This window comes from Apodemus sylvaticus, chromosome 1, assembly GCF_947179515.1.
Source record: "Apodemus sylvaticus chromosome 1, mApoSyl1.1, whole genome shotgun sequence".
Lineage (NCBI taxonomy): Eukaryota > Metazoa > Chordata > Mammalia > Rodentia > Muridae > Apodemus > Apodemus sylvaticus.
In genome coordinates, this window is record NC_067472.1 from 3,860,281 (window position 1) to 3,876,584 (window position 16,304).

Consider the following 16,304-nt stretch of genomic DNA (forward strand, 5'->3'; position numbering starts at 1 on the left):
CTGACAAGTAACCACGAGGCCTTTTCCAACTACAAGTTGCTATGATTTCAAAAGGTTAGAAATATTGGGATAAAGTTCTTATCATTATCAATTGGCTCCGAAATTATTGTATTGACATCTTGTAAATTTTGATATTATTGATACATAAATCTGAGACAAGGTAGCGGGGTGAAAAGACCAGAGCACTCAGCAGTGGGTAAAATGTTTTCAGTTAGAATTCCAAAAAAAAAGTAAGACGATATTCTGTTTAAGTTAGATCGATTTATTTTCTTGATTTCCCTCTTTGTCCTGCATGCACTGTTAGCGCAAAAGCTGACGCTGAGCTCCACCTGCCTGAGGCGGGCAGGGGCAGTAGGCACACAGTAGGCACACACACAGTCACTCCTCATCGGTGGCCTGGGAATCCAGACCTTCAGAACACTGCTAGCGACCTACGCGGCGCTTGTGGAAAGATATGCCAAATATCCTGTTTAATGTAAACAAGGCAGGAGGCCAACAGAGTATCGGTGACAGGATTTTACAGGGCCCAGAAGAGGGTTATCTAAGTGTTATGATGACATGCATATTTTGCTTTATTGTTCAACCCGAAATGTAAAATTACCGTAGTTTGTGGGTTTGGCATTTCACCATAACTTCTTCTGTTACACGGTAAACTTCATAATTAAATGGTAACTATATAGTAATGTAATAATTTATGGAGACATTACCATGAAAAGTATGAAGTAATTCTATAATTTGTGCCCTGTAAAATTAAATGTAACAATCTTTACACTAGCAACAGTGTAAGCAAGCTATAAGGATTTTGGTCCTTTTATAGATATATATATATATACACATATACACACACATTTATATACACACATGTACACACAATAATATACAATTAGGCCAAAAAGCTATGAACCCACTCACAGCTTCATATTGCACAGATATGTTATGAGAACATTACACACTTATGTGAGCACAACAATAGAGACTGGCGAAGACAAATCTGATTTTGTCAAGTGAAAAATGGCTCCTTACTGAAAATAAACCAAAGACTACATTGTTAGAAAGTAAAAAGAAAATGTGCATGCTGACTTCCTATTTATTCAAACACGAAGCAGGCTGGGACTCAGTTTGGAACTCAGCATGGCAACCACTTGCCTTTTCGCCCAACACAGTCTATGGAAATCCTGGAATCTCTGAGACTGTGAGAAAAACCTTAGATGTGGCTCATGGTTTCTTTAAATCAACTCAAACTCAGTTCCATGACTTGTGCTGACTCTGGGTCTGAATTAAATATGAAAAAGAAATAGAAGAGGAACAGGCTAATCCTGGCTGGCGGCAGGGCAGGGTCATCATGACGACGTAGGAGAAGCGTGTCCTCAGGAGCAGCAGCACAGAGGTAAAGCTTGGCCGAGCTCATCATGTGGGGTACCACAGGTCCGGCCGTGAGGTGAAGGGCGGGGTTTTTGGTCTGGAGCTCACCCCACTGGGACCCACAGAGCACTAGGAGAGCATTAAGAAACACCCGATTCCTCTCAGTGCCTTATCTCAAATACACCATCAAAGCTGACGGTAGCAACATCTGAAGATGGAGGAGCTGCGGGGATTCTTGCAGAAACTAGTCAATAAATACAACAAAGGGAACCACTGCTCATTGCGCAGAGCCACGGAAGGAAGGCCACGCAGGGGACTGCTGCCTCCCGCTCTGGTTCTCTGTCTGTCTGTCCGTCTTAACGGAGTTCTTGAAGGAACAGAGAAAGACTCGAATCTTGTTAGAAACATGGAGTGGTTTTGTTATTTTAACAATGATGAACGTTCCGGAATGGAGGCTATTCTTCATCTTCTGGTATTTTGTTCCTAAGTAGCAAAACTGAGCTATAAAACGAATCTGAAACACTAGGAAAACAGACTGAGCAACGTGTCAAACATGCTCCAAGCTGTACAGCCCCAGCTGGTGACTGCCTTCTGATTGTCCCCATCAGTAATGGCTGGGAAAGTGCAGCTGTTTTAACACTTCAATAAGGATGAGGACATGAGCTCCAGAACCATAGCTGAGTGACTGCCATCAGTCACATAAAGACTAGACAGACAAGGGGACAAGGTGTCCACGTGTCCTGCAGCTATACCCTGCACCTTGGCTAACCAAGACATCCCTGTATCCGTACTACTCAAACACACACACACACACACACACACACACACACACACGCACGCACGCATGCACGCACACTCTGTTTCCTTAAATCCTTTAAGGAGTAAACTGAACATGAAGAGACTTAAAAACAATCTCTTTAGAATCACTTAAGACAAAGACTGAACCTAATAAAGAGAACCGTGACTGCTGAGAGGCCCTGGGCACGCCCGATCCTGCTAACACTGCCACGCACTTCAGAACGGAAGTCAATCGTAAAGCAATTTCATAAAGCAATTTTCAGAGAGGAAATGGAGGGGTGGGGTCTCAGCCCAGCATCTGTTAATTAGCTTAAAATATAGTATTTTAGCAAACACTGCCAATGACAAGCGTAAACCCAATGCTGTTGCAAAAATGACAGCTTTAACTAAACTGGGAGCCACGCAGGAAAATCAACCACGAATATGGCTGTGTGCACAAAAGAGTAAAAGAACATTTCTTTAAAAATATATATAATATATTAAGAATTTCTTTATCATATTAAATTGTTATTCTTACAAAAGCTGAAGGAGTTGATGCTGCTCTGCATGCAGATTCTCCTTCAGATTCTTTTGATGTTCCTCAACGATTTTTTTCATTTAGTTTTCCTAAATATTTTTGTATGATAAGAATCTTAACCTTAAAAAGTTATAAAATTAGTGATTTTTTTTTGCTGCTTATTAATACAAAAGAATATAAGCATTTGAGTCCCAGAGAATGTCAGAATGCTTTGCTGCCTAAAAGGATATTAAAAGAACAGAAACATCAGCCAAGTCCTGACATCACAAGTTTTGCAGTCTCTCAGTCACTGCAGACTCACTCGATCTCCTCAAGTTTGATTGTTTCCTGGGCTTGAACAACGTGCAGTCAGACAGGGGATTATGGCAGAGCGAGTGGGAGCAACATCAGGTCTCGCGGAGAGCAGTCACGCAGCGGATTCCTATCATTCTGTGCGGTTGACTCGATACTTCATTTACAAGGCTTTTTACCCTCTCGTGGCTGAGTGGAGGAAACGTCCAGTGACCCGGGTCCTTCCTTCACGGCGTGGCCGAAGCGTGGTACTTAACGAAAGCAATGGCTGCCAGCTCCTTACAGAACTCCTCGAGCACGATCACGCCCTCCAGCAGCGTGATGTGGTCAACGCTGGAGAAAGCAGACAGACAATCAGAATAACGGTGCAACCCTGAGACGGGAGGAATTTACAGGTAAAGGTTACAAAACTCGGACTCACATGGGGCCTTCGGGCTCCAAGCCAAGCAGCCGCTTTCGGACTAGGAGAAGCTTGGGGGTGAAGTCTTGAATGCGCTGAATTCGAACCATCAGGTCGCCAACAACCTACATGGAAGTGAGGAATTCAGCTCCACAGGGGCTCTTTCTGAGATACCGTCCTTCCCAGTCATGGGATCCATGACCAACCAACTTCTATTTAATCTTCAAAGTTAAATGTCAGGGCTGGGGAGGTGGCTCTGTGGGAGCCAGGCTTGCAGTGCCAGCACGAGGAAGGCCTGAGCTCGGATCCCAGCACCCACATGATGCTGGGAACCGTGGTGTGTACCTGCAACCCCGGCAGCGGTGGTGGGGTGGGACAAGCCCCGGGGCTCACTGCCAGCTTCCCTAGCTGAAAGGGTGAGCTGTGGGCTCAGCAAAAGCCTCGCCTCAAATGCTGGAGTGAACAAGGAAGACTTCAACATCTAGCCTACACAGGAGCACACCTGGCCAAACAACCGATTACACACACAGGCACATATGCATACATGCATATATGTGCACTATATACATAAAACAAAGTTTTAGATTTACTTACTTTATTCATATGAGTGTTTTGCCTACATGTATGTATGTGTACCACATGTATGCATGGCGCCTATGGAGTTGGGAAAGTACTGGATCTCCTGGGACTGGAGTTAAGGATGACTGTGAGTCACTGTGTGGGTGCTGGGAACTAAACCTGGGTCCTTTGCAAAAGCAAGTGCTCTTAACCCCGAGGCATCTCTCTGGCCCATGTTTTAGTGACATCAGTGAATTCCTGTCGTTCTAGAATGGTTCAGAATGCACAGTAACTATCTACAAGCAGTGGCTATGTCCGACTTTACACTAACTACATACAATGCGATGAGGATGCTGATGATTGATCCCAGAGAACAGAACGTCGGTGAACTCACCCTGACAATCACAGAGAAGAGAGACCTACAGCCAGAGGCCAGGTTCACGTAGGGATCCAGAAGGTACTCGTGTGTGTGCGGATGAGGGAACAGGGAGAGTCTGGACAACACCGAGGTCACCTGCAGGTTCACATCGTACGGCTGTGAGGGAGAAGAGCAGAAGCGTTCATGTCCTGTGTTTCGGGGAGGGAAGATGCCATCGCCCCACCATGGTGCTGAGACTTCAAGCAGAGAGCAGGCATGGGCATCCAGAGACAGCTCCCTACGGCTCACTATCACAGCCCACCAGGGTGTCAGGCACAGCTCTGACTAGGAACCACAGAGAACACACTGAACCCAAAATTCTAACAAAGAAGTATCTGGACTTTCAACATAACTTTCCGTAACTCAACATATGGATGTGGCTCGTTAAGACACCTCGAGTGTGTGTGTAGGATCACAAGAGTCGGTACCTTAGCTGCTTGCTCACGGGTGCCTGCTGGTCCTAGGAGCCAGCACTAGAGGGCAGTGCTGCTCAGAACATCTCATGGAGTCACTCACCTAAGCTTAAAAGTAACTGCCCAGAGGAGACAGGCAAGGCAGCCGGGGACAGCAAAAGTGATTCAGGACCAAGTTCAGAAGCACAGTGGACTACTCTACTCTGTTTCCATGCCCTGACACAGTGGAAACCAGGAGGACAGCCGGGCACACTGCCGGAGACAGCAGATGGACATTAGACATGCTCACTCCCATATTCTGTTACAAGGTGCCCAAAACAAAACTTCTGGCTCTAAGTTCAACTGTTGGCTTCCTTACCATGAACTCATACATACAAGGCTTTTTTCTGAGAAGAGAAACTACCTTCAAGTTATCCCTTTTCAAAATCTTGCCTTAAACAAGACAAGGGAAAAGAGATCTAAAGTTCCAAAAAATGGAGAGTTTAAAAGTATATTTTCCTACTTGTAAGTATTGGCGACAGAATACAACCCCCCCACACACAGACAGACACTGACACCCCCCACTCCCCCACCACACACACCACACACACAGACACATACACATACCACACACACAGACACACACAGAGACACACACAAACATACATCTCCTTCTTCAAGTGCCAGCCCATTGGCTGTAGGCCTGTAGATGACCAATGCAGAGTCAGTCATCTATCAGAAAGACTAAGAACAGCCAAGACTACACCATGGGGTCAAACACAATAGTATGAAAATCAGGATCTTCCCATGTATTACCTGATCAAGAATTCTTCCCATTCTGTCAAATAAAACTTTCAAAAAATGTCCTTCAAAGAAGGCAGCTTCCAAGTCACACTTCTCCAGTGGTTTGGGGGCTCCAGGCCACTCCCACCGTAAGCAGATGGCACAGTAGTCTCTGAACTATGAGGAAAGCATTTGATCATTAAAGAGCAGCAGAGGAACAAGCCAAGAAGCAGCAGACCGGCCTCAGATGCGCCTGAGGCGTCAGAGCCAGGCAGGAGCTTCACACTGAGCCCATGGAGGCTGGTGGGGAAGGGGCGTGTCTGACAGAGGAGCCGCCCCTTCAGGACTGCTGTGCTCCTGGATTGACTGGTTCAGTCATCAAGGCAGACTTGGAGAACATCTGGTTCAGAGTCGAAGTCTCATCTAAGGTGTTACACGTAACGTCACATGTAAAGGGTGGATGGTGTCTGCTACCAAGCAAGCTTGCTGCTCTTAGAACACAGAGAGTGGGCATGTCACTGTGAACAGCAGGGACACTGCTCTCCAAAGGGGAGGTCCACGGGCCAGCGCTGATCCTCAGAGTCTTGTGACCATGAGCAGTGGTAAGAGTGGAAAAGGGAGAGTTAGGTCTTACAGGCCTCATAGCGTGACCAAGCAGTTTCATACCGGCCAGGTCTAACACTGCAATAACTGCAAGTCCTCTCTGTTTTCATTTTTCTAGTAAATCATCATTCATTGTATTTAATGAACTGTTAGCATATGACAGACTGAAAATAAAAACTAGTCCTTGAGAGAACCCTGTGTGGTAGGATGTATGTGTGGTCCTGGCACCTGGGGGACGGACACAAGAGCTCGAGGCCACGAGCAGACTGAAGGCGGCCTGAGAACCGGAGACCTCGAACCATCAAGGGTGGATGAATGAACAGACAAGCGGTGCCTGCAGACTCACGTCTCATTTCTCAGGTGTACCTACACCTTTCTCTGGAGTCAGGGTTGCTGGCCACTGGGCAGGGTAGTGTATGTGGAGGGGCTGACACATGTGTGTGCATTTACACCCCCACACTCCCAAGTCTGTCAGCCGTGTCACTTACCTGCCTGTGAGCGTCTCGGAGGTAGGTGTCATAGCCGGTGCCCTCGACGTGGTAGGAGGACTTTGCTTCATCTGGCACTAGACAGAGGAAACTGAGGGGAAGGGCTGTGATGAGCACAGGCGGCACCTTGCACATCATGAGAGAAGTTACACGCAAGCGTAGCTGGTAACATGTGCAATGGCGACTTGAAAATTCAAAGTACCCGGCAAGCTTTGATAAAGGGCAGCTGTGCCCTCAGATTATTAAGTTAAGGCTTTATTAAAAAATAACTAATTCTGTCTCTAACACAGACAAACCTAAAAAGACTTAATTTTTGAATTGTGGCACAATGGATTGCTTTATTTATACATCTTAAAAACTGGATTTAAGTAACTGAACTTGAGATTTTTTTTATGGACAATAATCTCACATTTGAGGCTAGTGCCATTTTTTTTCATGTCACTAGAACCAGGCAATGACAGAGTTTAAAGCAAAGACACGAGAAAACTGTCATGAAAAGACACTTTAAAAAAACGTAAAAACAGACTGAGAAATGAGCAGTTTGCCATGTTTCTCTAGCCCTGAGCTACGCGGCGGTGTCACCGAGAGCCATCGAGCCCTTCCTTTTGCCTCAGTTACTTTTCCCTTCTTCGGTCGTTGTGCGGGCTGACCTCAGAAGCTTCCTGTGGAGACTACCCGTGCTCTGAACAGAAATTACTTCTCTATGAGTACTGTCTTTTCTCCTGGTAACAACTGTTGTCCCCAGCTCCATAACCTAAGGGCACAGCAGCGGCCCGGAACATGTGACCCATTCAAGCCAATCACAGAGCGGCTCACCTGTTGACGACTTTATGCACTTCCGTCTTGCCATCGTTTTGGGGATGGTCTGGGCTGGTGCGGGGTGAGCAGACCCACCCTTGGCTTGGCAGAGTGTTATCTGGTGAAATGTCAGTAAATAATGGATCTTCCTCCAGATCTCTAAGTTTAATTTAATGATGTATAAAAAACAACATTTATTATGATATTTTCTAAACCAAAAGATTCTCTGCTAGTTTCTGAGATACATCATTTTTCTAATACAAAGAAATAAGGACTAATGTATTTAATACGCAAATTACCGCTTTATACAAACAATCTCAAGGGTTCACTATTACTTTAGTTAAAGCTCAAAGAATATTTAGTGCCTGCCATTTACGGGGTGGTGGGCAGCCTGCTGGAGGCATTGTTTAGTGCACTGTGGAGACCCCGAGTCCTGGCCGGGGAGGCGTCACCCACAGAGCAGACACTTACACAGCTCCTGCTATCAGCCCATTCTCCACCACGTCCTTGTCTTCCGGGCATAAAGGTTTGTACTCTGTGTAGTTTCTTTCCTCGAGATTCCTTAGGACCAAGTTGTACAGGATGTGCTCGTTGGGTTTCTGTAGGAGATGCTCAAACATCCTCAGAGTCATTATGCTGATCTGAAACCAAGTGGACAGAAGCAGAGGGACACCTTCAGGTCAGGTGCCCTTCGCACGTCAGACCGTTGGGTGTCAGGGCCACATAAGAGGTCCATTTCAACGGTCACAAGCAGAGGCCAGTGAGGCGGTTCTCTGGGTAACGGTATCTGACACCAAGCCTGATTACCCGAGTTCAATCCTGGGGACACACATGGTGGATGAGGAAATCTGACCTCTCCATGTTCACTCACACGTGCCCCTCCCCTCCCCAGCACCTACCCCTCCCTAGCACCCCCTCCTCCTCAGTACCTACCCCTCCCCAGCACCCCTCTCCTCACTGGCACCCCAACCCTTGCCATCACAAAATAAATCACGAGAACATTAAAAACCAACATTTCAAAGCATCTAAGTCCAGCACAGTTGAACATGGCTTACCTCATCGGATATGTGATCGCAATGCTCGATCAGCCTGTGTCTCAGAGGATGCCTGCTAATTTCTGACAGAGTTTCTGGCTCCCTCTGGTCTCCGAGGATGAAGACCACCATTTCCTGCAGCAGGACGTCCGAGGTCACTTGCCGAACGATGCGGTGCAGCAAGGCCGTTGATGTCAGAATCCCCATCTCGGAGCTGGGAGGAGCAGAGAGGGGGCGGGGTCAGTGGGCAGAAAAGACACATGGCGGCTAGCTCTGCCAGGTGAGGGGGCACTCACGTCTGCATCAGCTGGGGCCCCATGACACCAGCGAAGAACCGTTCATGGATGGCTTTGGCAAGAGCAACGGCAGCAGTCTAGAACGGGAGCATCAGTAAATCGACTTGGCCTAAAGACAATCATCTCACTAGACGGCAGTGCCGCGTGGAGCTGGGAACCCGCTGGGTCCTATGCAAGGGGAACCACCCCACTCCCCTCAAAACTAAGAACGGAGGCGGGGAGGGGGAGATCTCAATAAGGTAACATCTCTCCAAAGCGGAGAATCAGAGTGTTTATAGCACTGCGTCGTGGAACACTCAAGGCACAATTAAGATACTTTGGGGACAGTGATTCAAGTTTTACTTAATAAACACAAGAACTATCAATAAACAATGAAGAATTTAAACCTTCTGTGCCTCCTTGATGAGCTGATCACAGTAATCAAACCAGGAAAGAAACGAAATTAAGGCCCGCTTCCCCGGGAATGCTGACGCGTCTTCTTTATGGCTGTAGGAGTCCAACCTGCAGGATACAGGGAACAACCTGAGGCCAGGCAGGCATGGGCACAGGGAGAGGAGGCGTCTGAACGAGCTCATTCAATACACAGAGCAGCTGGGTACCAATCAGAAGATACTGATAGAAGACACGGATGAGAGGCGTCCCTTCAAACAAAAGCCATAAATCAGTTCACTTCTGCAGTGGGAGGAAGCTAATGCAGAGGCCATCCAGACCGCAGGGTCTTGGCCAAGGTGCCGGTCGTGAGACAGCCAAGGAGCAGGAAGGGAATGGACGGTCTACCGAGGCAGGCTCCCTCTGCCCCGGCCCGCCCCGTGCTCAGACCTGAGCAAGTGCAGCTGCCTGCGGGCCGGGAGCGAGACACAGCGTGGCAATCTTCAGAGAAAGTGGCAAGGGGCAAATAGATTAAAATATCAGGCCGTCATCAATTGGACTCAATGGGTTTAAAACAAAAGGGGCTACTGAGCGGGCAGGGGATGGAGGCGGGCGGGGGATGGAGGCGGGGGCTTCTCAGAGGAGGTGGGAGAGGTGTGACTATGACCAGAAGACAATAGGAAAGTCTCAAAAAAGTCATATAAATATTTAATTTTTAAAAACAAAGAAAATATTAGGCTGCTGATAGGTGGCAAGTTTGTGCATAGTTAATGTTGCTTTTATTTTAGAATAATTTGTAAATGTTATACAAAATTCATATTCTCTTAGGGATTTTTACTTCTAGTATGTGCAATGTGTGTATGTGTGTATAGAAATGTGAATGTTTGGAAATGTGTGGTGTGCGATGTGTGTATTGAAATGTGCGTGTGACTGTGTAAAAATGTGTGTACATGTGTGACTGTGTATGGAAATGAGAACATGTGTGTGTGTATAAATGTACATGTGTGTTTGCATGTGCGTGTGCATGCATGTGTAGGATGTGTGAGTGCAGGCTCCCACAGAGGCTAGAAGACTGGGTCTCTGGATCCCTGAGGGCTGTGAGCTGCCCTGTGGGTGCTGGGAACCAAACTCTGGCCTTCTGCAAGAACAGTGTGCTCTCTGATCCACAAGTCGCCTCTCTAGGCCAAAAGCCCTATTTTCTATTAAGAACAAAGTGAGTGAGTCTGAGAAGCAGAACAGAGGGACACAGGAGAGTCCAGAGCACAGCCACAGGACGCCTCAGCCCGCTCTGGAGCAAGGACAGTCTCTCCTGGGTAAGCAACACCTGAGGCAAAGGCAAATGCACCTGAGCCTCAGGGCCAGCCTGATCTACAAAGCAGGTCCCAGGCCAGCCAAGGAGACAGAGCCAAGTCTTCTGTTGTTAACAAAATGAGCAGTTATTGGTCTTAACATAAATCCCACAATGGGCAAAATAAAAGGAGCTGGACTCTGTAATCCTGGGCTGTTTCCACAGTATTCTGTCACCACTAAGTGAATGAATATGGGACTATCTCACTCATTGATCCCTGGTAGTGCTGCTACATTTTCAAAACTAAACAGTCTTGTCACTGGAAAGAAGAAGTGGACTTTGAGATGCAGGCCCAGCATCTGAAGCCACCCCCTCCAGGAACACAGAGCGAACAGCGCTTACCCCCAGTTAACTGCCTCCACGGTTTCAATGTCTAAGGGATCCACTGACTGAGGTAGGGCCTTGTACAGGGAGGTGAGTCTGCCAGTCAGAAGCTCGCACAAGCAGGTACTCTGAGCGAGGCACTTGGCAGCCGCCGGCTCCGGCAGACTCACCAAGAGCATCAAGCCCTCGCACGCTTTCACAGCTATCCGGCCATCCTGAGAAAGAACGCACACATTACTTTTGGAATTCAGCATGAAACGATTCAGTGTTTTTCATTAAAGGAAGAATAAATACATATTATTACAATCACATGGGGGAGGTAGGAAACTGACTCACAGGGCTTCTTGTCAGGTTTAACAAAGAATTCACTAAGTTGTAGTCCTGGTTTGGCCGGATGGCAGAGGCCTCTGGCAGTGAGGTGACATTGAGGTCATCCAGACTTGCAGACAGGTCATCCACCTGCTGAGGGGGCTCATCCTCCGACTCAGCGTGCTCCACCCCAGGGGCACCCGACAACTCCTGCGGCTGGTGGCACTGGCTGACGTCTCCTGACGCGGGGTCCTGACCTTTTGGGCCATCCTCTGAGATGACACTCAGAGCTCCTCTGGATGTGAGGGACTTGGATTTGTTCTGCAAAGAAGTGTGAGTCTGTGAGGATCATGTTCAGAACAGAAATCATGCTACACAGCTACAAATAAACAAAGCCCAGCAATCATGGGGATGGCTTCCCTTCTCCCTGTCTTCCTGTCTGTGCTGGGAACCATGGCCTGGGCCTCACTCAGCTAGACTAGCTCTCTGTCTGCCTCTGAGCCTCATCTCTGGTGCTAATAGACTGAGGGAGGGCGCTGGGTAGCCACGGTGCTGGATACTGAGTGCGAGGCCTCACACATGCTTGGCAAATGCTGTACCACAGAGCTACACTTTCAATTTTTCTTTTGAGATAGGGCCTTATTTAGTCGCTCAGGTTAACCCTGAACTTATCTTGTAGTCCAGGCAATCCTCCTGCCTCAGCCTTCTAAGTAGCAGCTGTAACAGACCTGTGCCACCAGGCCCAGCTTTGATTTTTCTATGATTAGTGTTCCCCATGCCTAATGGAAGTGGTGCTAAGTGTTACATGAAAGGAAAACATACAGACTTAAGCCTCCTTTGAGATGTGACGTCACAGTCACACGGAAGTTACCGACCCTCCACCACTAAGCAAATGAGTTTTACACTGACCAGGCAATGACGATTTTAGTGATTAGTGATAGTAGTCAAAGTTCAATTTGACTTCTGGCAGTTACTGTTACTACAGATTCATCACCTCCATGTTAATCCTGCTAGGGTCATGGAGGAGAGCCCAAAACTGAAAAGTTCAAAGGCCGACAGCATTAGACTTGAGGTTTTCACAAAAGCCTCAATTTTCTTCAGTTTGTCAGAACTTTTTCGGAGGATTTTTTTCCTTTACCTCTGCATGGGAAAACACAAGAAACTATCCCGAGGATGTTTTTATCTGTGTGTGAGGATACAGTGTGCTTGCCTGATCCTCACAGCCAAACACAAAGAGGTTCTTAACTGGAGCAAATCATTAGCTTCCTATTTGACATGAGAACAGAAATCAAACTATTTCACAAGATAACGCTCAGCCTGTCCACAGGGCTCACCAGGCTTAAGTCACTATGGAGGCACAGGAAAGGCCGACCCATTTGCAAGTCTACTCCCCTAACACAGTTGTTAGAAACCCTGCCTCTGCTGTATGGGTATCACCAGGCCGCCTCTGCTGTATGGGTATCACCAGGCCACCTCTGCTGTACGGGTATCACCAGGCCACCTCTGCTCATGGCACACACTTCAAACAACTCTACGTAGTGAACGACTTGCCAGTTTCCTACACCATCCACAGTACACCATGCTTTACAAAAGAGCAGCACTTGGGCCCATGCGACGGCTCAGAGTAAAGGCGTTTCCTGCCACACCGTATGATCTAAGTTTGCCTCACCAGGAGCCTCGGTAGAGCCAGCCAGCTCCCACAAGCTGTCCTCTGACCGCCACATGCACCACAGTGTATGCCTGCCACGTGTGGGCCAAACGCACAGTTTAATTAGGAAGAAAGCAAGTGCAGCAGCATTTTCCTCTCAGTTTCTAATTCTGTCAGAACTGCTGTGTCCAAGAAGACTGCTGAGGGAAGGCTGTTTGTTAGGCTGGTGTCTGCGATCTTCTGTGAGGCTGACAGGACGGACACCTGGGATGTGAACACGGAAGCAGAGCCAAGGAATCTTCAGTTAGAAAGCTCCTAGGTGATGAACTGTGGCCACATTGCTGTTTCCTCTTGAGGATGGATCTTGTTGGTGCAACGAATCTGTGCAGATAGCTCCTGACAGTGCGTCTGTGTAGATAACTTCTGAGCCTCTTAAGCCCAGACTTCTCTCCAAACTTCTCTCCATGTGGCAGTGGCATCTGACACCAGAGCTTACATCCACACACTCATAAGAGCATCCAGCAGGACAGCTCGAGGGTGGAGAACCGAAACACCATCATCCCTTCAAAGCAGGCTCCTCTGGGCTCCCGGCTTTTTCCTGCTTTGGCATCACTTCTCTGGACCCCACACATTCCAACGGCCTTTCCCTGTATCCTGCAGCACACCAAGCCTGGCGCAGCCACTGCAGACTGGGCCCAATCAGCTCTCAACCCCACTTCCCACTCCCCGACACGTCTCTCCCTAAAGGAACCCACTCTAAACGGCTGTCTGAAATGTCAGGTACCAAGGTCCAGATCTGACCACATAATAACAATCCCTGCTCAAAATTCATTGCTGGCTCCAAATGACATGAACACACATGAGGCATTCAGGGGCTTAGCCAGTCCTGGCCTGTCTGTCCGGACTCTTCACACACCCAACTTGTGCTCTTCCCTGCACACAACGGTTGCTCCTTCTGCTCATTCATTCCCACGTAAGCATCTCTCCAGGCTCATCTGGAAGATGGCCTTGTCCAGGAAGTCTTTCTTTCTGACGACCCCAGCAGGTATAATCTCTCCATCCTAAGGGCACCTCTCCAGTTTCTTTTGCATCCTTCTGATTCTCAGCTTGCCCTTCCTTATATCACCTGAACGCATGTCCTACTCTCTTCATCACAAGGGCAACAGCTGACTCACTCTCCCCCACATGCACTGTGCACAGCCAATGCCTGCAACGGCTGGTCACGGGAACAGATTTCAGGGGTGCAGCACTGGAGAGCGACAAGGCAGCAGTGCACAGCAACGGCAGTTACTGTCCATAGCAAAGTGAGAAAGCTCCGCCTCCCACAGGCCGTCAGTCAAGCTTAAGCTGCATCAGCTGTGAGAAGCTGTGGACACACAGTGACCGGTGAGGCAGAGTCGTGGACCACAGGGCACAAAGTGACCAACAGGAAGGAATCAAGAGGCACATTAGCAATCCTCTAGCTCAGAGGCTGTGATTACTTCAGTGAAGAATACTCATTCAGCGCTGTGTGCTCTCTGAATAAAACAGACACGTATTTCATGTGTAAATAGTTCTCTAGCTGTGTCACGGGCATCTCACAATTGACAACATACGAGCCCACAGATTTTCTGTTTCTGGTTGATGTAATCCACGAGACAAGTTTCAGAGATTTTCAGGTAAGTTTGGAGTTAAATCCATGTATCTAAACTACTAAGTGTCTAAGAAAACACTTAGGGAGAAGAAAAAAAAAAACTGAAAAGAAAATCCCAGCCAAGAGTAGTGGCCACACTTGTATTGTGAGCCTAAACCACACTGAGAATTGCAGGCCAGCCAGGGCTACCAAGTGAACTCCTGTCTCAAAAAAAGAGAAAAGCAGACAGGCACAGAGAAAGGCAGAAAGATCCCCCCAAACTAAAGGCCAGCCAGGTCCACACTGCAGTTCTAGGCCAGCCTGGACCCACCTAGTAAGAAGATCCTGTCTCAAAACACAAGCAAGGTAAAGAAATCTCACACACAGCTAAACTAACTTTTTCTTATAAAGAATAAAAGAACTACAATGCAGCCAAAGTAACATCTTTAGAAATGCACATTCTTGACTAACAGAAGCATTCTGATGCAAACCTAAAAAACAAGATAATGACAGCACCTGTTGACAGAACCGGAGACAGGCATTTCATGGCCAGCCTACTATGTACAAGATTAAAGTCTTGCAATTTTGCAGCTGAGCTGCCTGCTGACCTCCTGGAACATTGAAGACAGGACGCCAATTATTTACTCAATAACAGAAGAGAAACCAATATATTAGAATGAACATCAAACTCTGAGAAACACTAAAAACCTCACAATGCCCCAAAATGGTGGGCGCCCACAAACACTGCTGATGGAAGTCCTGACAGCAGAGCCATGTTTCTGAAAGTATTCCTCAATGATTTCACTGCTAAGAGGAAAGAGGGGCTGAGGCCTGGCTAAGCTGTCAGAACGCTCTCCTGCAAGCACAAAGGCTTCAGCTGAGAGTCTCAGCACCGTCTGTCCATCTGTCACAGTCACACAAGCTATTGTCCCTTAACTAGGGAGATGGACACAGGAAAGTCCCTGAGGCATGCTGGCCAGCCAGTCTATCCCAATCGCTGAATCCCAAGTTTGGTGAGAGACTCTGTCTCACACACACACACACACACACACACACACACACACACACACACACACACACACACGATATCTAGACATATATTTAAAAAAATTCTAAAAAGAGATTAAAGGAAAAAAGAAAGTGAACAAAAGCAGAAAGTAGACACTGTTTATTTTTCTTTCTTAAGCAGTATGCAACATTTAAAATATCAATTAATACAATGTCTTGATTATGGCTGTAAAAATAGTACAAAAATACTGCCATCATCCAAAAGGTAAAAAAAGCTGTTGACACCTTGAGATGATTCTGTTCAACTCACGCCCACTTCTATATCCACTGTCCTTCCCCTCCCCCTTCCTCAGCGGTGTCCTCCACCCTCTGAGCCTCCACCCTCTGAGCCTCCACCCTCTGAGCCTCCACCCTCTGAGCCTCCACCCTCTGAGCCTCCACCCTCTGAGCCTCGGATTGGTGTTCAGGCTGTCTCAGTCCTACCTATCTGGCCCAACTGCAGTCCTTGAAATTCTCCTCCCAGGGTGATTGTGGGTTGAAATAAACACTGATCTTAAATGAAAACTGCTTCTTGTTGGCATAACTTGCAAACCTGAACTGCTCCCGAGAGGACGTGATTTCACTTTCTATAATGAGCTGCAGATCAGAGGAGCACCACGTACCTCCAGGAAGAAGTTGACCAGGTAGGGATCCTGTTTCAGCTTCGCACACACAATGCAGAGAAACTGGATCTCTTCATTCTCCGTTGGGGTGGCAAGGACCTCACCACAGAGTCGAATTAATTTCTGTCAAAAAATTTTTTTTGGATTTAAAATTCTCTTTGTGATGTTATAAAGTATAGAATATTACAGAGAAATATAAATATGGTGAGATATAAGGAAAACCCAAACATCTGCAAATTTTCATGCTATGTTACAATAATTTTCTCCATTACTTTTACTCTTAGAA

At 47.3% G+C, this 16,304-nt stretch overlaps 1 protein-coding gene across 1 annotated transcript in view; it reads right to left on the minus strand.

Annotated features, from left to right (window-relative positions):
- Positions 1 to 241: 241 nt before the first annotated feature.
- Positions 242 to 16,304, minus strand: part of Fhip2a (FHF complex subunit HOOK interacting protein 2A) — a 28,671-nt gene continuing 12,608 nt past the window's right edge. The window contains exons 5-17 of the mRNA XM_052182734.1: positions 16,019 to 16,141; positions 11,116 to 11,409; positions 10,798 to 10,994; positions 9,125 to 9,239; positions 8,739 to 8,815; positions 8,464 to 8,656; positions 7,880 to 8,049; positions 7,427 to 7,567; positions 6,611 to 6,701; positions 5,553 to 5,696; positions 4,321 to 4,461; positions 3,390 to 3,493; positions 242 to 3,301 (exon numbers count right to left, since the gene is read on the minus strand). Of these exons, the coding sequence (XP_052038694.1) occupies positions 3,196 to 3,301; positions 3,390 to 3,493; positions 4,321 to 4,461; positions 5,553 to 5,696; positions 6,611 to 6,701; positions 7,427 to 7,567; positions 7,880 to 8,049; positions 8,464 to 8,656; positions 8,739 to 8,815; positions 9,125 to 9,239; positions 10,798 to 10,994; positions 11,116 to 11,409; positions 16,019 to 16,141 (1,896 nt within the window). The 3' untranslated portion in view covers positions 242 to 3,195. The remainder of the gene's footprint in view (positions 3,302 to 3,389; positions 3,494 to 4,320; positions 4,462 to 5,552; positions 5,697 to 6,610; positions 6,702 to 7,426; positions 7,568 to 7,879; positions 8,050 to 8,463; positions 8,657 to 8,738; positions 8,816 to 9,124; positions 9,240 to 10,797; positions 10,995 to 11,115; positions 11,410 to 16,018; positions 16,142 to 16,304) is intronic.